The sequence below is a fragment of the Nerophis lumbriciformis genome, linkage group LG10 (assembly GCF_033978685.3).
Source record: "Nerophis lumbriciformis linkage group LG10, RoL_Nlum_v2.1, whole genome shotgun sequence".
Lineage (NCBI taxonomy): Eukaryota > Metazoa > Chordata > Actinopteri > Syngnathiformes > Syngnathidae > Nerophis > Nerophis lumbriciformis.
In genome coordinates, this window is record NC_084557.2 from 20,828,980 (window position 1) to 20,853,612 (window position 24,633).

Below are 24,633 nucleotides of genomic sequence, written 5' to 3' on the forward strand. Positions count from 1 at the left end.
AGTGGACATATTTAGAACAGCTGTTTCTGTATTTCAAAAATTTCAGGTTCATTTTTATACTTAGCAAACTCATCCCGCGGGCCGGATAAAACCTATTTGCGGGCCTGATCCGGTCCTCGAGCTGTACATTTGACACCCCTGCTTTAAAACAAACGGTGACATCGCTCATTTGCAAGAGAAGCAGCTAGCGCGCTAGCTTAAATGCTAACATAAAAACAAGACACTAACGTTTTAAAAATAAAACTTGGTGAAAATACTTCAGTACTTTTTGAGTACATTCAACAATACTGTGTTGGTAATCACAACTGTGAAAATGATGGTCACAATATTCGCGATATTAGGTAGAAAATGAATGGCTGGAATATCGTTAAATCTCTAATACAGACGAAGTATGACACTTTGGAAAAACAATATGAACATCCGGGTGTCTAGTGTCGTCATGGTTACCAACATGGCGTTGCTTGAGGGTGGTGCATCATGGGAAACGGACCATTCTCGAATTCGAGGAAGAAGCACCCAACTTTCTAGCAACCTCGGACATAAAGGCAGCGTTTACGGTAAGATGATATTTTTTTTATTCGACTTCACGGTTTCATTTATCAACGATGAACACATTGAGGAGAATATTTTCACAGCCACATTCCAACTGAACAACTTAATAGAGAGGCGTTATACATGTTTGTGTTAAACTTAGCCCAGCTAGCTAACACTGAGTAAGTGTTAATGTTTTTATACTTTTTTGTGCCGTGGCTTTAAAGTTATGTACTTCGATAAAAGCGACTTTGATTCGTTATTTTTACTACAATGTGTGACAGTCAGTACTAATAAATGCAATGCTTTGCATTCGACAAATTAAAAGTACAATAGTTAATGACGGATGGATACTGTAAATGAATGGATGTTTCTTGTTTAGCGCGTTTTCACCTTCTACCTCAAAGCACTTTCACACTACGACCACATTCACAGCTTCAGGAGCAACTGAGGGTTAACATCAACAACTGCATGCAATATATGGGAATAATTGCATTAATTTGTTGATTGATACTTACATAGATGCTTTGTTGATCCAGTCACATGTACACACAGTATAGCACACAGAATAACATAATAACACAACATATAAAGTAAAAGACAAGAAACACGTACATACAATACAATAAAAACCAACATGTTCTTCCATTACATTTTGTTGTATCAATATTGTGGAATCAGAGCATAATATGATTTTGTTTATTTCTTCTTTTGCGCTGATTATCATCATCCAAATGAAAGGTAAAAACACAAAATCATTCAAAGAGGCCAAATATTTTCACGTACAAGATTTCGTCATATCAGTAATGCCATCCATCCATCCATCCATTTCCTACCGGGTGTCCCTTTCGGGGTCGCGGGGGCTGCTGCAGCCTATCTCAGATACATTCGGGCGGAAAGCGGGGTACACCATGGACAAATCGCCACCACATCGCAAGGCCAACACAGATAGACAGACAACATTCACACTCACATTCACACACTAGGGCCAATTTAGTGTTGCCAATCAACCTATCTCCAGGTGCATGTTTATGGTTCCCTGTATATATTTTTTTACTCGGTATTGATTGAATCGATACCCACCGCTACTATGAAATCTCTTGTAATCTTGAGTTGTCTTACTGCAGAAAACGACTAGTAAGTAATGTCTGGATGGTGGCAGCCTTCCTGCCCTTCTATTGTGACTAAGGACTTCACCTCAGACTTCACCTCAACTCCTATCAAGGAAAATGAGAGAAAACATGTCCACGCGACCGGAGACCTGGGGGCCAACGACGTCCTATCCGAGGACGACGACACATTTTCCCTCCTGTCCCCCATTTATCATGATAGTTATGAAAGTGATGAAGACGCCGAGCTCAATACAACGCATCAGACATCCCTTAAAGACACACAAGAACGCAGTGTTTCTTCACTCAGGTATTAGCTGGCTCCACACATACAAAAACACTACCAGGTAATTGCATTAAAAGTTTTCTTCTGTGTTTTCTTAGATGTGATTTGCAAAAGTCACCTTCAGAGCCTATGGGACCTGAAGCACTCAGTGCATGGGAATTGTGGCTGGTTAAAAAAATGAAAGAAGACCAACTCAGATTGAAAAAGAAAACCGAAGAGGCAAGTTGACAAGGAGTTTGTGCAACTTTCTTACCTATTTTTTGCTATCAGTAGTGACTGAGGGCTTGGGGGGATTTCCTGCAGGGTAAGAATAGTATGATGGCTCTCTGAATAGCTAAACAACGTAGACCACTTTTTGAGGATATAAAGTATTTTGGTTTTGTTTGTTGTCATTTCTTTGCATTTGTTGTTTGTTCAAATACTTTGTCCCTTTAAAATTAGGAGCGTTTACTGAAGGAACAACGAGAACGGCAAGAAATGGAACGAGAACGAAAAAGGCTCATTGAAGAAAGAAAGATTCTAGACTGGCAACAAATGAAAAGAGAACAGGTAAACCAATGTTTGTCAACCTTCAGTGAGCCAAGGCACATAGTTTACATGAAAATAATCAACAGAAAACACAACAAAACTAAGATACACAGGTTAATTGTGTACCATTGAATTGTTCTACATGTTACTTAGGGGTGGAAAAATATTTCTTAATGCAATACTTTTTTAAATTATATAATATACATTTTTAATGTCAATTAAAAACAAATTTAAGATTGGAACTTTGTGCAGGGTTAGTGGTGAGCAAAGCAGTACAGTGAACAGTTAATAAATGGAGGGCATTTTTTCCACATTTAAGTGGCAAGAGACTTGATCCACTTTCTGTATAATGAAGAACGAATGAAAAAATATTTTCACTCAGTTCGTCCAATTAATTACCGGTAATACTGTCATATAGTGTACAAATATACAACTTGTTTCTTTAAGCTGCATTTTAAATACATGTAGTTAACTATGTAGGATAATCACAATATACCGCCATATCCCAATAGGCAAGGCAAGTTTTTTTAAAGAGCCCTATTTGCACACAAGGTACACATAGTGCTTTACAGAAAATGTATTAAATCAAAATAATTTAATTAAATAATAATAATTCAAATTAAAAACATAAAAATAAATCACCATAAATTGAAATTAAAATCAGCGTAGATTAAATACTTTCAGTTGTCATGTACGCAATTCAGTAAAAGTGTTTTCGGCCTGGATTTAAATGTTGCCAACGTTGAGGCCTGTCTCACATCTCCATGAAGACTATTCCAGATTTTAAGAGCATAAAACTTAAATGTAGCCTCACCATGTTTCGTCCTGTTCTCAGAGCTCGAGATGGTTCATATGTCTCTAACATGTCAGAAATGTACTTTCGCACAAGACCATGAAAATACTTTTACATAAGCAGAGCTGTTTTAAAGTCTATTCTCTGAACAACAGAAAGCCAGTGCAGTGACCTGAGCACTGGACTAATTTGGTCATATTTCCTGGTTCTAATCAGGACTCGAGCAGCAGCAGCATTTTGGATGTACTGCAGCTGCATTACAGCTCGTTTAGAGGGCCCAGTGAGAAGGCCTTTACAGTAGTCCAACATGCTTGAGGCAAAGACATGGATTAGTCTTTTTAAGTCTGATTGAGACATTATTCCCCTTGATTTTGGCAATGTTTTTAGGTGGTAAAACGCTGCTAATGTTATTGACTTAATATGGCTGTTAAAGTACAAGTCTGAGTCCATTACTACCCCCAGATTTCTAACTGAATTATTAGGTGTCAGGGAGAAAGTCTCAAGGTGACTAATAATAGTTTCTCTTTGCGTTTGTGGGCCAAAGACAATGATTTCAGTTGTGTCAGAGTTTAACTGAAGAAAATAGTTTTACATACACACACTGATCTGTTCCATGCAGCGACAAAGTGCATCAACGGGTCGACGTTCACCTGCCTTCAGTGACACATAGATCTGAGTGTCATCGGCACAGTTGTGGTTGGACATATTGTACAAGTTTCACAATAGGGGTCCCACAATCGAGCCCCAAGGAACCCCACAGGTCATAGCCATTTGGGCAGAGACACAGTTACCAATTCCAACAAAGTACGTCCTGTGATCGAGATAGAACTTGAACCAGTTAAGAGCAGAACAGGATATACCCACCCAGTTTTCTAACCTCTGTATTAAGATAGTATGGTCAGCTGTGTCAAAAGCAGCACTCAGGTCCAGAACAACCAAGACTGTGATTTTTCTTGCATTTGTGTTCAGGCAGATACCGTTTGTCACCTTGATCAGAGCTGATTCCGTGCTGTGGTGGGGCCTAAAGCCTGCTTGGAAAGTGTCAAACACATTGTTAAGCAGGAGAAAGTCACTAAGCTGTTGATATACAACTTTTTTAGAACTTTTCCCAAAATGGCAGGTTTCATATGGACTTATAGTACTTCAGTACTGTGGCACCAAGACTACTCTTCTTTGAAGGGGAACTATCGTTCACAATCATTATGAAAGACATGACGACGGATGTATTTTTTAAAATGCATTTAAACTCATAATCAAACGTAAATAAGAGTGGGAGGTCCTTTTATTTTGGCCATAAAACCCAATAAAAAACATCCTAAAAGCGCCACCAAAACTCAATTTACATTTCATGACTTAAATATTAACCAAGTATTAGTGATATTGTTATTAGAAGCGCTAACACAACCAAACTATTTATAGTGATCACGCGACTGTGCCTATGTTTGCATCATCGAGTGGTAAGGTGCTTCTTTGCTTCCTGTGCTCTTGAAACTTTATTGTAGATCATAAATCATGCCTCTCACGGTGGTAGTCGAAGAACAAGGATTTATTCAAATCAAATCAAATCAAATCAACTTTATTTATAGAGCACATTTAAAATTTACCACAGGGGTAGCCAAAGTGCTGTACAATGAACAGGTTAAAAGATAAAACGAGTACCGAGCAAACACAACACAACACAAACAGAACACGATAAAAAAATAAATAATTAAAATAGAATTAATAAAAACATAAAAACATAAAAACAGGATCACAGCAGGTGTATTATGGGGCGCCATTGCAGGATGGATATCACTCAGTGTTAAAAGCCATGGAATAAAAGTATGTTTTTAAGAGAGATTTAAAAACAGGAAGAGAGGAGGCTTGTCTAACACTCAGGGGTAGGTCGTTCCAGAGCTTGGGAGCAGCAACGGCGAAAGCTCTGTCACCTCTAAGCTTCAGCCTTGTGTCAGGTACCGTCAACAGCAGCTGATCGGCTGATCTTAAGGATCGGGTGGGGCAGTAAGGCTGAAGGAGGTCGGAGAGATAGGTTGGCGCGAGGTTGTTTAGACATTTAAAAACAAATAAAAGGAGTTTAAAATGTATTCGGTAACGCACAGGGAGCCAGTGAAGGGACGCTAAAATAGGGGTGATGTGCTCACGTCTGCGGGTCTGTGTTAGCAGACGAGCAGCAGAGTTCTGCACGAGCTGCAGGCGGGCGAGGGAGGCCTGGCTAATGCCAACATACAAGGCATTGCAGTAGTCAAGACGAGTCGAGATAAAAGCGTGGATTAATTTCTCAAGATCATGTCTTGATAGAAGCGGTTTCACTTTCGCTATTTGGCGTAATTGATAAAAGCTTTTTTGAACGACGCTGCTGATTTGTTTTTCGAATTTAAAATCTGAGTCAAACTTTACCCCCAGGTTTGTGACACAGTCGCTGAGATACGGGGTCAGAGTGCCGAGGTCAACGTTGGGGGAGGGAGAGCGACTTGGACCGAACAACATAACTTCTGTTTTATCTTCATTTAGGCTCAGGAAGTTAGCTGAAAGCCAGACTTTGATGTCGTGCAGGCAGTCAATAAGACGTTGAACCGTGTTATTTTGTGCCATGGGAAAATAAATCTGGCAATCATCGGCATAAAAATGAAATGCAATACTGTACTTCCTAAAAATAGAACCAAGGGGGAGAAGGTAAAGCGCAAATAAAATTGGGGCAAGGATTGAGCCCTGGGGGACCCCATGTGGTAAAGGAGCTGTGGACGACATAAAACTGTCTACTTTTACACAAAAACTCCTGTCGGTTAGGTACGACCGGAACCAGTTGAGGGCGGCGCCCTTAATGCCCACACAGTTCTCAAGACGAGTGATTAAGGTGGCGTGGTCGACGGTGTCGAACGCAGCAGACAGATCTAAAAGCACCAGGACAACATATTTAGCAGAATCAGTGGACAGGAGGATATCGTTAAAAACTTTTAGAAGCGCTGACTCTGTGCTGTGGAGGGCTTTAAAACCGGACTGGAACAGCTCAGTGATACCATTATCCTCTAAGAAGGGCAACAACTGACTGTAGACAACCTTCTCTAATATTTTGGAAATGTATGGAAGATTAGAGATAGGTCTGAAGTTAGAGAGGAGAGAGGGGTCGAGGCTGGGTTTTTTAAGTAGAGGTCGTACCACTGCATGTTTAAACTCTACTGGAACTATTCCAGAAGAGAGGCTACTATTGATAATGTTAAGGACACTTGGTCCAATAGTAGCAAGTACCTCCTTAAACAGGCGAGGTGGGAGGGCATCTGCAGGAGAACCAGAGGGCTTCATATGACTAACTGTGTCACTTAAAAAAGAAAAGGACACCGGCTCAAACTGATGGAAAACAGAAGAGAAATGCAGAGGAACAGAAGGGTCATATGAAGGCTGAGATAGACTGGCTCTAGTTGACACAATTTTGTCAGTGAAAAAATGGAGACAATTTTCACAGAATTCAAAAGAAGCATCAAAACCAGCAGATTTGGGAGCATCAATGACAGTGTTAATAGTTTTAAACAGAACTCTGGGGTTGTTACAGTTAGAAGATATAATCTGAGATAGATATATATTCATTTCTGCTTTTACAGTCATCTGAAAGGAAAACAGGCTTTCTTTAAAAATGGCAAAGGACACATGCAGCCTGTCTTTTTTCCATTTTCTCTCTGCTCTTCTACATACGCGCCTGGCAGCCCGAGTGACGTCATTCAACCAGGGCAGAGGCGTGGCTTTAGCGCGGCGGCATTTGAAAGGCGCGATCGTGTCCAGTGTTTGTAAACAGATAGAGTTGAACCCAGAAACCAACTCTTCAGTATTCAGACACACAGATGCTGCAGAATTATCATCACAAAGAGTCGAAAAAATAGAGGAGAACCGAGCAGGAGACGAAGAATTAAACATGCGAGAGCGTTGGGGCGGTGCGCACAATTTAACTGGACACTGCGTGGCAATATCAAACAGGATCGGCATGTGATCAGAGAACACAGCGTCGCAAATGTCCAAATTAAAAACACACAAACTATACGAGAGCACTAAATCGAGTGTATGCCCGCGTTCATGTGTAGAACCACACACAGACTGTACAAAGTTAAATGAGTCGATTATATTCAGGAAGCTCCTGGAAAGCGGCTCATCTGGACAGCAGGTGTGAATATTAAAATCACCCACAATAAGGACACGATCATATTTGGGCAGGATTTCAGCCAGAAATTCAGAAAAGTCAGTTATAAAGTCTTTGTGGTACTTGGGTGGTCGATAGATGACGGCACACAGGACGACATCAGAAAGACCCAGTTCAAACATGCACAGTTCGAAGCTTGAAAAGGAGGATTGTAGGCGGATCTGACGGCATTTAAAGTCATTTTTAAAAACGACTGCTAATCCTCCTCCTTTTCGACCGGACGGCCGTGGGGAATTAAAGTAGGAACACTCCGGAGGCAGAAGTTCATTAAGAGGGGCGGACTCACCGGCTCTCAGCCATGTCTCCGTCACACAGAGGAAGTCCAGTCCGCGGGAAGTGAAGAAATCCTTCAGGATAAAAGTTTTGTTTGTCAAAGATCTTGCGTTCACAAGACCGAACCTGGCGGGGGCCAGCACGTCCAAGGCCGCAATTAATCCGGGTGGGGCCCGACACACAGCCCGCAGGTGGCGGTGATCCACCCCGCGCCTCCGGGGGCGGGGACAGCAGGAGCGACGACGGCAAGCTTCTTCCTCCAAACCAACGATAGGAACTAGCCAGGAGCCGATAGGATCGATCGAGCGTGGGTGCAGGAGGAGACCGGATACCGCACCATTCCTCCTTCGGGGAGCCACGGGAAGCCGGGCCAGGAGTGCCCTAACTTTCACCAGCTGGCCGCCACGTTTACCGCGGCGCCGGAGACGCTTCCGCCGGGGGAGAGGAGCCAGGGGGCGGGAAAGGAAGGCAGGAATCCGGCCAGGTGAAAAAGCTGACTGGGACGTCGAAAAACCAACGTCGAATTTGATCATATCAGTGGGAGAGGGGCAAAGATCCAACAGTGTTTGGTGGTCATACACAAGCAGTGAGCTGACAGAGACGAAAATAGACGCAAAAAACACAAAAACGAACAGAGCTGACAGCGAGAGACGGCAGGCCAAAGCACATACTGGCGCCATCTTGATATATAAACTATCAGACTGCGTTATTCCCATAAGTTGGTACACGTTGACAGTCAATTTAGTCCCTGAAATGGTGAGAACGACACAAAAAGACGCTTGGTTCTACCCCCCTTTTCTTCAAGAGGATTATGAGTCATTTTCATCTAAAACGGGAATATAGCAAGATTCTATCAATCGGCATCCTAATGACAGCAGACATTGCACGGTAAGTGATGTTTTATTATGTTTGTTAGCGCTTATGAAGTTTGCAGTGAGTAGAAATCAGTGATGTTGTTGAAAAAAGCGAACTTCGTAATGCGTTTTTGAATTGAATGTGACGCGTATGCTTAAAATGATCAATATACGTTAATAATAAATGTTGTTATTACATTACATATATACTTACAGCATGTATATAAAACCTTAATGGAGGTGTTGGGAGGCTTTTATAGGCAGAATAGAGTAACTCCCATAGGCTCCATTGTAAGAAGACTTTTGATATAATATTTATAATGCGTTAAAAAAATACATCCATCATGTTTTTCAGAATGATTGTGAATGATAGGCAAAATTCCCCAAAAAATGCAGTTCCACTTTAAGAGGGGCTTAGTGACAGCAGTTTTTAAGGCCTTTGGAAATGTTCCGGTCTGAAGTGAGATGTTAACTCGATGAGTGTATTGTGGTAACAAACTGCTTAGCACACCCTTAAAAAGTCTAATGGGTAACTCATCACGGCAACATGTTGAGCCTGGATTTTTTCAACTGTTTTGTCAGTGACAGGAGTAAAATGTGCTTGCTCTAGTTGTCTAGCTGGCTGAAGAATAGGTATTTGTTTCAGAAAAATATTGCATTTTTAATGCCTTGAACTTTTGCATAAAATACTTTTGCAAACTCTTTGCAGTTTGATGTAGAAATGAGTTGTATTGGAAGTGAAACTGGAGGGTTTATTCATTAGTTTACTGTGGAAAACAGGACAAAAGCGTAATTTGTGACGATTTCATAGAAATATTTTTCTCTTGTTCTACACAAAGTCTGGTTGAATGAACACATTTACATTAAACTTTTCTTTGTAAATCTCATAATGAGCTTGGCGCTTTGATTTGCGCCATTACCGTTCGGACTGCGATTTTAATATAATGCTGGGTTCTGTTCTTGCAATCCAAGGAAAGGCGTGAGCATCTTCTGAAAAGAAGCAAAGAAGAAGCAGAGATGCGACTACAACAGGAAAAACACAAAGAGGCAGAACAGAAAGCTCAACAAAAGTACAAAGATTGGCTTCAGAAGAAGAAGAGGGAGAGGGAGGAAAAGGAAAAGCAAGAGATTGTAAAGTATTTTGGCAAAGTAGCTACTATTATGGGTATGTATTTTTTTAATGAGTCCTTATTATGACAGGAGAGAGCATGTTTGAGGGAGGAGCAGGAGAAGGAGCGACGGAAGAAAGCAGAGGAGAACTTCAATGAATGGCTGGAAAAAGCCAATGAAAAATGCAGAACAACCCTTAAATCACCTCATCATCCAATACGTAAGTTCGATCTGGCAATAGCTGATCTGTACCTTTCCGGATTAATGTACAGTAGTAGTACCTCAACCTATGAGCTCAATTGGTTCCATGACCAAGCTCATAACTCAAAACACTCGTAACTCAAAACAACATCGCCTATTGAAAATCAATCTAAATTAATTTGATTGGGTCTTGACCCACCCAAAACAGCACAATTTTAGCATGTAACATGCCTTTTAAAAAGATCAACACACTTTTAGATAAGAAATGTGGCATATAAACGATACAATAGAATGTACAACAAACAATTACAGTAGTCATTTAATGTACAGCATAAGGACTCTGGTTTTACGTTAGTAGTTGGATCCCGCGTTTTTAGCTACAGCAGAAGTTCACCCTCACTGTGCCCGGGCTGCTCTGACATGGTCCAGGGAGCTCGCATGAGAAATGTTGCTGTAAACGATGGTCTTTTATACTTGGTAGAACAAACTTCAAGCTGTTTCTTTGTCGCACACACAATCAGAAGCTTCTCCATATTTTCATGGATAAATGTCCACCAATTAGATATTATTTTAATGTATATATCTCAAAATACTCGTAAGTTGAGGTACCACTGTACTGTATGTTGTTTTGTTCGGGCTGCTAAAAAATGTTGATCATGAGTTTCTTGGTTAAAATTGAGATTGCAATTCTTTGGGACAATTTTTCATGTGCGCGCACACACACACACACACGGTTAACTTCTTTTTGAAAATATATCACAATATTGTTATAGGACTCATCATTGTCTTGTTCTGCTTCAAATACACTTTCAATGGTCATTGATGTCCTACGTGACGGTCCTGTTGATGATGGATTTCCCTGATCAAAATTAATTGAAGCCAAAAACATGGCATGCTTGCTCACTCTGCAATACATTCACATATAGATAGGGCTGCACAAATAATACCATTTTAATCACGATCACGATTAAATGAGGGTGATTGTCGGCGATATTAACAACTAAATAGCAGACTCCTTCCGGGGTGGCAGAAAAGCAACAGTAAGTTGTCTTGGAGCCCTGTGAAGCGGCCCAGGCCAGAGGCTATTATGTATGCGCACAGAGCTCCATGACCACTACCTCCCGGGCTGACATTAACAAACTTTTCTCGGGCTGCTGCAGCCGGCGCCTTGTTTCACTTCTGTGGAGTATAACTTGCTGTGTGTTAAAGACCGCACCGCTGCCGGTGTGACCGTCTGTACGACACTCTGCTTGTCTCCTTGAAGTCGCACTAGCAAGAGTAATGGCTAGCCATCGTGCTAAATAGAGTCTGGAGACACTTGTTCGTTGAATGCCAACATTAGGCCTGGGCCGATATTCGATAAGCCAATTAATCGATCAATAAATTAACTTGATAACTTTGCCAACCTCAATGATTGCCATGTATTGATACTGTTGAGAAACTAGCATTTCGAAAGAACGATTTATAGACATTTGTCATATTGTCATGTCATGGTGGTGTTCCTCACTCAGAATCTGACAGATTAAAGTTTTTTTGCATATGACCTGTTATTACATCTGTTTGTATTGTAGTGTTTATATTGTTACTTTGCGCTTTTGTTTACAAAGGTCCTAACTTGATTGTCAGTTAAGTAATGTACAACAGTGCCTCTGCCTACAATTTTAATATTATATGGGATTTATGTTTATTGTGGGCAGCTTAAGGCACACCTGTGAAATAATCATGCAGTTTAATCCGCATCTTGATACTCCACACCTGTGAGGTGGGATGGATTATCTTGGCAAAGAAGAAATGCTCACTAACAAAGATTTAGACATATTTGTGAACACTATTTGAGAGGAATAGGTCTGTTGTGTATATAGTAAAAGTTTAAGATCAGCGGTGCCCACACTTTTTCAGCAGGTGATTTACTTTTCAAATGACCAAGTCGAGGTGATCTAGCTAATCTTCATATATTTATACATCCATCCATCCATCCATTTTCTACCGCTTATCCCTTTTGGGGTCGCGGGGGGTGCTGGAGCCTATCTCAGCTGCATTCGGGTGTAAGGCAGGGTACACCCTGGTCAAGTCGCCACCTCATCGCAGGGCCATATAAATATACTGTGTATATATATATATATATATATATATATATATATAATGTATTTGTATATATATTATATTTATATAATGTATTTGTATATATATTATATTTATATTGTATTTGTGTATATATTATATTTGTGTATATATATATATATTTATAATTTGTATTTATTTATGAAACAGACGTATTTTGTTAACATGCTAAAGGTCTTTAATAAAAATACAAGCATGTAACATGTTGTAATTGTATGCATGTTCGAAATAATGTCAAACCATAACCATAACATATAGATTATTTGCTTTCATGAAAACAAGAATATAAATTGGTGTACTATCTGATTCTGATGACTTTCATTGATTGTAATCAGACAGGATTCACAGTTGTGCTGATAACTTCCACATTTTCGAATCGACATTGTGGAGATTAAAAAAAATCCTCCTTTTTGTCAAATACCACATGGAAATGGTTGGTTTTTGGAATCTTATTTGTCCAGCTCCCATACTCGTTTTTAAACACTTTACAAGAAATACATTGACGGAAAACTCCGTAGCTTGCTAGTTTGTGTGCGCTAGTTTTGTGAGACTCTTATTTTGTTAGCGCAGGCAGGATGGAGCAGTACTTTTTATTGTGAAGACAGGAACTATGTTGGTACAGCGCTAGAGTCTGTTGAAATAAAATGTGTTTCTCGCCTTTATGTCAGTCGTTTTTTTCTTAATGCTGAGTTTACAGCAGCCAGCGTCATCTCACAAGATACTCGGGTGCCACGAATGTCAAACAAGTGACGAACGTCACGTCATAGAGAAGATTCATGATCGCTAATTTTCAGGACTATTTTTTAAAATGACAGGTTGGCGATCGACCGGTAGGTCGCAAACGACGTAATGGGCCACTGTTTTAGATCTTTGAGTTCAACGCTTTAAAAATGGGAGCAAAAACAAGTGTTGTGTTTATATTTTTGTTCAGTGTCTATGTATACCGGTATATACATATATAGACACTGAATAGAAATATAAATGCAACATATAAATGTGTTAGTGTAAAGATATGTATATGGGTATATATATAACATATATGTATATATTACATATATATATAAGTGTATGTATGTATACACACGCATTATATATGTATATATATATATAAATGTGTGTATGTGTATATATATGTAGATGTATGTACCGGTATGTATTAGTATATGTATGTATATACATTTATTGCATTTGAAAGGGTATACCTGCATTATATCGATGTATTGTCATTACATCAGTGGTTAATTTGGTCTCAAAATAATGTTGGCAATAATTTGTTGGTCAATATATCGTCAAGCAAAATTTGTTATCGGCCCAGGCCTAGCCAACATTTATTGTCAGTGTTCTGGCAAGACGTGCTTTCCATTGGAATTCTTAAGCTCATGATGATAGTCAGCGAGGGATGTGGTAGAGCAAGGAGGAAGTGTCTGCCGTTGTGTTAATAGTACAACATTAATACTTAAGTAAAATGTGTTAAGATTATTTGTTCATCTCTGGTAGAGTTTAATATTTGTATTGTGTTGTTTTCCTCCAGGTCCTTGGGATTACAATCACCCACCACCCAGCTTTTACAACCCAATCCCATGGAAGCCTATCCACACTCCCCCTCCAGAAACACCTCCTGAAAACACATCTAGAAGAAAGCCTAACAAACAACAAAAAAGAGGACCAAGCTTTGGTGCATCAGGTCATTTCAGAAACATAACACACAGATAAAACAACACTGCCATCTTTAATATGCCAAACATGACTTACTAGCCGATACGACTGATATGTGGAACACAAAGTGGTGTACCTCAAATGTTTTACTTTTGGGGTTTTAAGTGTATTTCACAATGATTCTGACAGTTATTAAAATGTGTTTTTTTATCAGCTAAATCAAGTCAGAATGGGAAAGTCTCAATTTTTTTGATGTTGCATCAGTTAGAAGTGAATACAGCTGCATTTTAAACACATATAGAACGGTGAGTGGTCTATGAAAAAAACTAAACTTTTCCAGTTGGATTTTTTTTCCCTACCACATTGATGTGTCCGGTATTGCTTTCACCATCTTGAGGCAGACATTTTAGAAACAAGTAAGGGCCAAAACTAACTCGTATGAGAGGGATTCTCTCACGTTATGCAGAGACAGTTTTGGTGACCTGAACTATGAAATATTAGCATCTTTCAGCTTGAGCAGCACTGTGTTGAATGTAGTTTGCACTGTTGGCTCACATTCAGGTGGTCCTGTACTCACATGGGGATTAAAGGTGCTCCAAAAAAATGTTCTACATCAGAATCACAATTCTTATCCTTTCCAAATCTAAATTGAGTCATAATTTTCAAAAATCGACAAAAAAATTAATATATATATATATATATATATATATATATATATATATATATATATGTGTGTGTGTGTGTATATATATACTGTATGTATATGTGTAAAAATGTATATGTAAATGTGTGTGTGTATATATATATATATATATATATAAGAAAGGGAAAACCGTGTACAAACAGTGATAAACACCAACTTTATCACACTGTTGAAATTTCATAAAAATGTGTTTAGTGAGAAAAAACTACAGTAAAGAAAGACCCTTAAAAGTAATTAATGTGTCAACTAATTCAGTGGCCATTCCTCCTGCTGGAACACCAGCTCAACAGCATCTTTGACATCCTCCACCAAAAAGGAAGGCTGTGTGAGGCTAGGGTCAAAGCCGAAGTCCCTATGGCCGTGGAAGATGTGCTGTCGGGTCACAGTTTGTGTGGTGTCTGGTGGCAGCTCCTTCTGGTCTTTGCTGTACACTCCCGTGCAAACCAGAATGGAGCGGCACGCCTCGGGGAGATCCACACCTGCCGCGAATACGCCGGGCGCTCCGCCCAATTCGGCTGATGTCATTGCGGGCCCGTCGTCAACAGATTGAGCACTAGCTCCGTTCCGGTTAGCTTTCGTCTGAAAATGCTGAGCAGCCTTGAGGTAGCGGTTGTAGAGGTTGGCGCCGTATATGTCGGCCATAGGGTTATCACTATTAAGAAAAGTTGGGGTCAGCAGATTGTACGGGTAAAGCTGGACAGACAGTGTCACTCACCCGATTGCGTACAGCCTCTTCACAGGCGTGGCCCACCCAAGTCTCTCAGCCTGCTGCCTCACCAGCAACTCAGCGTAATTATAAGTCACCACGCTGGGTTTACCGATCAAAGCCTCATACTTGAGGTCATGACCTGTGACTTTCTTGTACACACTCTCCAAGCACACCAGGAACATGCCATGACCAAACCTGTGAAGAAGGAACCAGTAGTGATGTGCGGATTGATATTGATATCATACCAAATCTTAATGCTCTAATATTGATTCTCAAATCAAAATATCGATACTTTTGACACTTTATTTCAGATAACCTACGTCATTAATAGGGACACAGTGAAAAGCAACTAAATCGTTGCGATCTTGTCTAAATGAAAAGTGATTGGTTGGGAAAACACACACACACACACACACACACACACACACACACATACACACACTATTACACTACGCTAATCTTACATAGGCAAAAAAAGCCTTGATTTACTCAATTCATAATAATTAATTCATAATCTAGGTGACATTAAACTTTACATAGTATTTGGAATCAAACAGCCATTGCAAATTTTATTTGTTTAAAGAAATTACTGCCAACTTAAATGAGTCATTCAGTGTTCTAAAAGAGCAAGTGTATCCTTTTCATTGTAGGCTATTTGGAGACACTACATACACAGTTGAATATAAATAAGATAACGAATTCAGTGCCGTCATAGCTTTCGCCCTGTGATTTTATATTGTTTGAACATGATACCCCAAGAGGAGCAACATTTGATATACACTTCTTTTTAAATTTTACTGACACATTAGATATATTCGCACAAGTATCGTATTGGTATCGCCGCCACGAGCCTAGATTTTACTCGGTATCGCACTTCACTAGGAACCAGGATAGAATGTACAAGTCTGTCTTGCCCTTCAATTTGAAATTCTGTCCATCGTCCACAAGTCTTTCCCTTTTATGTGCATTCTAAATAGCGAAAAACTGCAAGTACGAAGCGGCTAACAATGCAGGTAATAGGATTTATCCACTCCACCTATAAAGTGCTCTAAAAAACCTCCAAAAACTGCCAACATTGATCCATTTACATGCTGCAACCAAGTTATATAGCGTCATCGTTATTGTAAGACCTAAAACTGAGGAACTATTTTTCTGGCGTCGCCTTGCTCACACTGCTCCTTTGACTACTAGCGAGCTTGAGCTGCTATTAACGTTAGTTGTGACCCGCCATAAAATAAAGGAGCTAGAGCTGCTTCTGAGCTGTATTGCATTTGAGTTAGTAAAAGTTAATGCTAGATTATAAATCATGCATCTCACCTGTGTAGTAGAAGGTTGTGGCACCAAGCTAAGAAGTTGCTCAACTTTGAAAATCCACACATTACAAACTTGATACGTCTCTCAACAAATAGAGCAGGAAGCATTTTTTTAACCTGAAGATTGAGGATTATTCTGAATTTATTTGCTCAAGGACAGCCAGCACAAGTGCTGAAAGATACATTCATCCCATCAGTCGGCATCCCAGTGAGAGCGGACAATGTAAGTCATCGTTTTATGTTCTTATTCAAAACGTTTGGCAATAGTGCTACATGATAACACTCCAAGGCGCTCAAGAAGTCGGCTATTAGTAGTGGCAAACAAGAAAGTTGACATTGTTTTCATGTTTGTTGTTATGCGCTCAGGAAATTATTGTATTCTTAGTAATGCTTACAATAAGTAACACTTTAAATATTACATGTTATCATGAATGTGCCTGCTACTGCGTTACATACATACTAACAGCATGTATATAAAACAGTGTTGGAGGTTTTTAGATGATTACCTGCCTCGTTAGCAGCGTCTTACTAGCAGTTTTTCACTATTTGACGCTCAGATAAGGGAAATACAAGTGTGCTCTTGTCTCACATAAGGATTGTGGATGATGGGCAAAACAAAACAAAAAAAGTGCAGTTCCCCTTTAAGAGCACGCTGCCGCGCTACCTAGGATTTTTGGCCTCAGCCATCCAGAGCAGGTCCATGTTACAGGCCAGCACTGGGATGTGAGGGTACTGCACGGAATTCCAATTCCTGCCTGGGTTTCCGTGAGTTAGAAGGACATCAACGAATAGCTGGAGGTTGGTCTCCCATCTGATGGGCTCACCAAATAAAATGACAGCTGGTGAAGAGAAAACATGTATTTATTCTTCAGCAACCACATCAGCAGTGTTGGCTATATGCTTAAACATACCATCTATTGGCCTTTGTAAGCCTTTGGTGGGTGGAATCTGGGAAAAACAGTGATCTTTTTAATGACTGACTCACAATGACATGAGCAGTAATATATTTGACCATTCTTTCGTACATGGACCCATTTTCATCTTTGTGGCTAACATTTAACAATTTTATAATAATCAGGAGCATTTTGTTAGTTGCTGCGGTGGAATCTTGGTTAAATACTGCCATGCTGTTATTTTGAAGCTTACTTTGCACTGAACAGGATGTGACTTCATGTTTTAATGCTGAGTGACTGGACAGTAGTTTTTTATGGATTTAATACATGTGTAAATAAACTAAAAAATTGTATTTAATTTTGTCACTCTGGAGTATTGTGTGTAAAATGTGGGGAAAAAGACTAGGACTGGATGAGTTGATGAACTTAAGACGTGCGCCATTGTACACTATAAAGGTGTCAATCATTATATTAGGTACAAAACTGAAAATTAACGGTGCCCAAAGCCCTACAGCCCATTGACTTGAGCAAAGTTCAACAGCCAGTTAGCCAGACACACGGCAGGCTTACACACACACACACACACACACACACATGCATCCACAAAAATATACGCTACACACACATACCCCAACCCCATCCAACGCCCTTGATGCAAATCCCTTAGGGGTGATGGATGGCAGGGCTGCGCCTGAAGAGGTGCAGCCTGCCACCGTGACCCCACTCCCTCCCCGCTGTTGCTAGTCTCGAGATGTATGTTGTAATATGTATATGTGCTTTGCTATGGAGGTTTTTTCCCACTCCAGACTGGCCCCCCTTAGGAGCCCAGTCTAGATTGTATTTTTTTTACTCATCCTCCCCCAGCGTTGACCTTTTTCCCATCTTTTACGGGGCGCCTTGTGGCGACCCATCAGCGTTCCTGTTCTGTAACCCTATACACTGTTTGTCTAATTCTGAACGGGTTTGTGCTGAAAACAAAGTTTTGTTGTACTTGTGCAATGACAATAAAGACCTACCTACCTACCAGTTAACATCTACATGTCCTCCAATAAGAACACAAAACTGGTATTTTCTTGTATTTTATAAAAAGTAAACATGGTAAGCTACAGGCTACTAGGAGCTAGACCAGGGGTGTCAAACTCATTTTAGCTCAGGGGCCACATGGAGGAAAATCTATTTCTAAGTGGGCTGGACTTGTAAAATCATGGCATGATAACTTGACATTCTGATAATGTACACATTGTAATGTTTTTTTTTTTTTACAATTACATGTTGCGGTTATTAGTATACTATCTTCATTTGTCGTTATTTATACTTTTTGAATAAATTATGTGATAATGTTCGTCAGTCAAATAGGTGGAATTAAGTCTGACAGTTTAAAATGCTCCCATTGGTGTTAATTTTTAACCTATCAGAGGATGAAATGAAGAATAATATCAAAATCAAAGTACAGGATTTTATTAGAATAGGATTCATATTATTAATATATTGTATATATTATATAAAAATATAATATAATAACATAATAGATCAGTATATATTATATACGGTATATATAATATGTAAATATTACACGTTATATTTTATATTGCTACTATGATACATTTTTAGTCTACTTTATACCTGCATTATCCTTTCCATCCTTTGTAACTGAGCTACTGTGTGGAACAAATTCCCTTGTGGATCAATAAAGTTTGTCTAAGTCTAAGTCAATGGGGAAATTACGTTGTTGCAGTGCAGGTTTTTACATACAGTAACAGAAGTTAAATATAATGGAAAAACAAAACAAAAAAATACTACATATTGCGCACTAATATGTATAGATAAAAGATCAAATAAAACCAAAAATACTATTATTATAGTATTGCACACCATGAAAAACGATCACAGTAATCACATAATTTACTCATTTTTCTATATATAGCTCACACAATCATTGATGGCATGTACTTGCCGTCTATCATTGTTATTTTTACTAATTTAAGGCACGTTTTATTTACATTCAGGCCATTTTCTATTGGCACATTTTCACTTCAGCCCACGGAGACAAAAAGTTGTGAAGGTGAGAACTCACTCGGCCTTTGGGTCTCCTGTCGTGATCCACCACATCAAGAAGAGGATACGCCTCTCTGAGATTATCTATGGTGACAACATTCTGGAAGCCCAGTCTGAGGTTTTGTTGGTAAAGGCAAACATGGATGACAGTATTTTCTAAAGGTATTTAAAAAAACCTCTGAAAGACAAACATTCAGAAAAGAGTCCAAAGTGTAAAAAGGGATGGGAGAGTAAACAGAAATTGCACCCAAGTCGATAAGGATACTTGTGAGCCACCTCTTCAACAGGACCTTGTCCTGACACCAGCACGCACTTTTGGTGAAACTGTGTAAACATTCGCAAAGGACTGTGGGACAACATCACCTGGTCTGGCGACACCTGAGGCCGACATAAGAAGGTTAGACGTAATGAATCTGTGAACACACAACTTTTCTTCTCACCTCCACGTCAAGCATATGTGAAAGATGCTCTGCTTTGGTTTGCCTCATGCAGTTTCCAGCATTGGTGACGAACACCACGGGAACTTTGTATTTGCCTCGGCGGTCCACCAGGTTCCGGAAACATTGCTTGGCCGCAGGGATCGGCGTGCCGCCTCGCACCAGCACCCCGTCGATGTCGAAGAGGAGACCAAATGAGGCTTGTGGAGGCAGCTGGACGAGAGACAGCAATGAAGGTTATCGATGCTAAGTAGGAGTGTAATACTGGCATGTAACCTGCAGAGGCACTGTTGATTCAGTCAGAGCAGAGAGTACAGACAACCCGGTTTCAGAGTTGAGTTGAGTTTGAGTTTATTTCGAACATGCATGCATACAACATGATACATCAGTTTCCAGTTTCTCTATTCAACATGTTCAAAAAGGAGTAGGAAGAAGCTGAGCTTATTTAATCCTACCCCTTTTCCTTTACATAACAGTTGCTAAAACTTTTGTTCACTTCCTGTTCTCAATTTATTCACAATCAACTCCATAAGTAATCACAATAACAATAAATAAATACTACTCGGTGAAGTAAGTTACATTTCATATGGTGAGATGAGTAAGATTAGAGTTGGTCCCTAACATGGCACCCTGTGGCCAAGTGAGGGGCTGTGACTGATCATTTAGGAATCGTCTGGCCATACTTTCTCTGATTGGTCAAAAGTCCCTCACGTGACTGCAGGGCGCCACCAACTACGAAACCGAGTTGGCCATACTCTCTGTGGATTCAGTCTCATCTAAAACCTATATCACGTGATACGCAAAAACGATATATAGTACAGGCCAAAGGTTGGGACAGAAGTTCTCATTCATTGCGTTTTCTTTATTTTCATGACTATTTACATTGTAGATTGTCACTGAAGGCATCAAAACTATGAATGAACACATGTGGAGTTATGTACTTAACAAAATAGGTGAAATAACTGAAACATGTTTTATATTACTGCTTTGCACACTCTTGGCATTCTCTCGATGAGCTTCGAGCACACCTGTGAAGTGAAAACCATTTCAGGTGACTACCTCTTGAAGCTCATCGAGAGAATGCCAAGAGTGTGCAAAAAATGTATCAGAGCAAAGGGTGGCTATTTTTAAGAAACTAGAATACAAAACATGTTTTCAGTTATTTCACCTTTTTGTGTTCAGTACATAACTCCACATGTGTTCATTCATAGTTTTGATGCCTTCAGTGACAATCTACAATGTAAATTGTCATGAAAATAAAGAAAACGCATTGAATGAGAAGGTGTGCCCAAAATTTTTGGCCTGTACTGTATATCACCATATTTTATTTGGCATGTAAATGATAACAGAACCATTGCAAAACTGGCTACAAAGGCTCTCAATTTAGCTGCTGTCGTATGCATTAACATATTGCCTCATTTGTTTGTATTATTTTCTCAAAATTATTTTTAATCTACTTGTTAATTTACTGTTAATATGTGGTTACCGTATTTTTCGGACTATAAGTCGCAGTTTTTTTCATAGTTTGGCCGGGGGTGCGACTTATACTCAGAAGCGACTTATGTGTGAAATTATTAACACATTACCGTAAAATATCAAATAATATTATTTAGCTCATTCACGTAAGAGACTAGACGTATAAGATTTCATGGGATTTAGGGATTAGGAGTGACAGATTGTTTGGTAAACGTATACATGTTCTATATGTTATAGTTATTTGAATGACTCTTACCATAATATGTTACGTTAACATACCAGGCACATTCTCAGTTGGTTATTTATGCGTCATATAACGTACACTTATTCAGCCAGTTGTTCACTATTCTTTATTTATTTTAAATTGCCTTTCAAATGTCTATTCTTGGTGTTGGGTTTTATCAAATACATTTTCACAAAAAATGCGACTTATACTCCAGTGCGACTTATATATGTTTTTTTCCTTCTTTAATATGCATTTTCGGCAGGTGCGACTTATACTCCGGTGCGACTTATACTCCGAACAATACGGTACTTATGTTTTAACATTGTTACCTCTATACACTCCTGTTAAAATTTAATTATTCTATTATTTGGATACGTTACATTAGTTTTGAGTATGGATCTAATACCAAGTAGTTACAGGGGCACTGTTGGTCATGCCAAGGCTGATAATGTAAATTTTCATAATCATTGACTGATTCAATTTTGTGATCACAATTATAATCAGACAAAAATACAGGATGCCGGTTTAACAGTATAACTTAAATATTTAAATAATTTTCTCATTTTCCTTTTAACACATACACCATTTATAATAAACATGTAAACAAAAGCAAAAACTACTCATGTCTCATTTCCTGAGTTTGTAAACAATAACAAAAACAAGCAAAGCAATTGTGATAATAAAAAAATATTGATCTAATCACTGTAGTATCAACCATTGGCTGATACTACACTTGGTATCATTGCTGTTGATATTTGTATCAATGTGCTCACCCCTGTTTACAGTCAAAAGATCTATCTTAGCAGTGTAGTGTAGCGCGGTTAGCTATTCCTCGTCGCCCCTATTGTTGGGCCGCCAAAAAAAGACCCGTTTCTCAGCTGTAATTTGTATGGGCCGGAGTGGTGATCAGTTGTGTGCACTTTTGCATAATAATAATCTCAAACCAGAGTCGGTTTCAGGCGATCTCCTCATTGGTTGGTCAAAAAGCAACTCACATGACTACAGGGCGCCATGACTGCTACCAACTTTGAGCTTACAATAGGTGTTTGCAGCACTTCCTCGTTAGATTTTCGACGTGTAAAAATGTGTTGTGCAGCATGAGAGAAAAAGAAAAAGAAACCACATTTTGGGTGTAATAATAGATAAGAAAATTAAATGGGAATCTCATTAAAAAAAAAAAGCATTCCATATTCTCTTCTGCTTGCTAGTGTTACCATATCTGAGTTGTTGTGCAGACGGGTAAATGGGTAAATAACTACAAAAGTAGACTTATTCATGTTATTCAGTGTTAATATTCAAATGGGCCCTGGACCACTCTGTAGTGGAAAAGTTGGACCCTGAGGTCAAAAAGGTTAAGAACCGCCGGTGTATTTTATTAGTGTGATGCTGCTTATGCTTTAGCTCTGTCAGAAAACAGTACAGTACATCTATTTTAATTCATTTCGAGTTTGTATTGGTCTCAATAAATTAAAAAAAAAAAATGGTACTGTAATTTTGAACTTAATATTTTTTCCAATTTTAAATCAAATTATACACATGCTGATCTACTCAGAATAAGTAGTGTTTACAGTGATTCTCAAACTGTGGTACAGCTCCATATAGTGGTACGCCAAAGGATCACTTAATTAAATATTCAAACACAGCGTTACTGTTCAAACTGTGTGTAATGTAATGTTAGTGGCCAAAAATATTAAACAAACCTGTTTAATAAAACTTCAGCCTTGTTTTTATAACTACTTAGGCCTGCTATGCTACTGTATTTTCATGCTAGTCGTTACCTACTCAGTGGCCTAGTGGTTAGAGTGTCCGCCCTGAGATCGGTAGGTTGTGAGTTCAAACCCTGGCCGAGTCATACCAAAGACTATAAAAATGGGACCCATTACATCCCTGCTTGTCACTCAGCATCAAGGGTTGGAATTGGGGGTTAAATCACCAAAAATGATTCCCGGGCGCGGCCACCGCTGCTGCTCACTGCTCCCCTCACCTTCCAGGGGGTGATCAAGGGTGATGGGTCAAATGCAGAAAATAATTTCGCCACACCTAGTGTGTGTGTGACAATCATTGGTACTTTAACTTTAACTTTATAATGGTACTTGGAGAGCCAAGTGTTTTCTAGGGTGGTACTTAAGGTGAAAAAAGTTTGGGAACCACATGTTAAGTTAAAGTACCAATGATTGTCACACACACACTAGGTGTGGCGAAATTATTCTCTGCATTTGACCCATCAGCCTTGATCACCCCCTGAGAGGTGAGGGGAGCAGTGAGCAGCAGCGGCGGCCGCGCCAGGGAATCATTTTTGGTTATTTAACCCCCAAGCCAGCATGTTGACAGTTGACACAGAGCACATTAACACGATTTAACAACATGTATTGTAAAAATAAAGACTTATGTGACAGTAAAGCATAGGGTGACCAAGACTTTGATCACACAGCACAGAAAAGTACACACAGATATTGTGTAAGTGCAGATAGCACTGATGACAACATTTCTTCACTTTCATTGACCTTCTAAATGTTTATTACAGTAAATAAAATGTGTGTATTTGGGACTTACCTGGCTGTAATTCCTGGAAGTATAACGCAATGTTTTAAGTGGTTGTCCTGCACTCTCGCAGCTCCAATTCATCAACTTCCAGGTGCTTTTAAAACACTTTATTCTCTGCATTGTTGCTCCGATAAAACCATCAGCTGAGCAAACTGTCGCTAAAACAAACCCTAAAGCTTGCGTAGGAATCTAGCGGCTAGAAAGTTGAAGTTTGAATCAATAATAAAGTGTGCGTTTATTCTGCCCTTGTGTTTGCATGGGCCGGTTATTAAGTGCGCATGCGCGGTGCGTGTCACGCTGGGAGCCGGAAATGGTCTTCAGTTCCGCTTTCCATTTCAGGTAAATGAAACAAAACACTCCTTCTCTCTTCTGGGCTTACAAAAAACATTTAAAAAGACATACTACTGCTTGCATTTTATGTTGAATCCTTATTTTGTTGGACTAATGTACACGGAAACAAAAGTGTAATTCCACCGAATGAGTGTAATTTGCGTACTCTCTCAATACTTCTCAATGCATTTGTCTTTTTGACCTGCTTAAAAATGTGTAATGTCTCATTCCAGACTTTTATTTCGTTTGTTTCAATGATGGCTCATTTGAATAACAAAAGTGAGTTTTCAGCATATAAT

At 39.3% G+C, this 24,633-nt stretch overlaps 2 protein-coding genes across 2 annotated transcripts; one reads left to right on the forward strand and one right to left on the reverse strand.

The window, feature by feature from the left end:
- The first annotated feature begins 395 nt into the window (after positions 1-395).
- LOC133612552 (uncharacterized) lies at positions 396-13,705 on the forward strand. The gene is made up of 7 exons (XM_061970055.2): positions 396-557; positions 1,659-1,950; positions 2,025-2,145; positions 2,368-2,475; positions 9,533-9,691; positions 9,761-9,890; positions 13,524-13,705. Exons 2-7 carry the CDS (start codon positions 1,676-1,678, stop codon positions 13,703-13,705), a joined length of 975 nt encoding a protein of 324 aa, XP_061826039.1. The 5' UTR covers positions 396-557; positions 1,659-1,675.
- Positions 13,703-24,261, reverse strand: hdhd5 (haloacid dehalogenase like hydrolase domain containing 5). The gene is made up of 8 exons (XM_061970054.1): positions 24,014-24,261; positions 19,762-19,971; positions 19,587-19,699; positions 19,341-19,434; positions 17,285-17,321; positions 17,038-17,212; positions 15,067-15,255; positions 13,703-15,003 (listed from the first exon to the last, which is right to left on the reverse strand). Exons 1-8 carry the CDS (start codon positions 24,122-24,124, stop codon positions 14,598-14,600), a joined length of 1,335 nt encoding a protein of 444 aa, XP_061826038.1. The 5' UTR covers positions 24,125-24,261; the 3' UTR covers positions 13,703-14,597.
- Between the last annotated feature and the right edge of the window lie 372 nt (positions 24,262-24,633).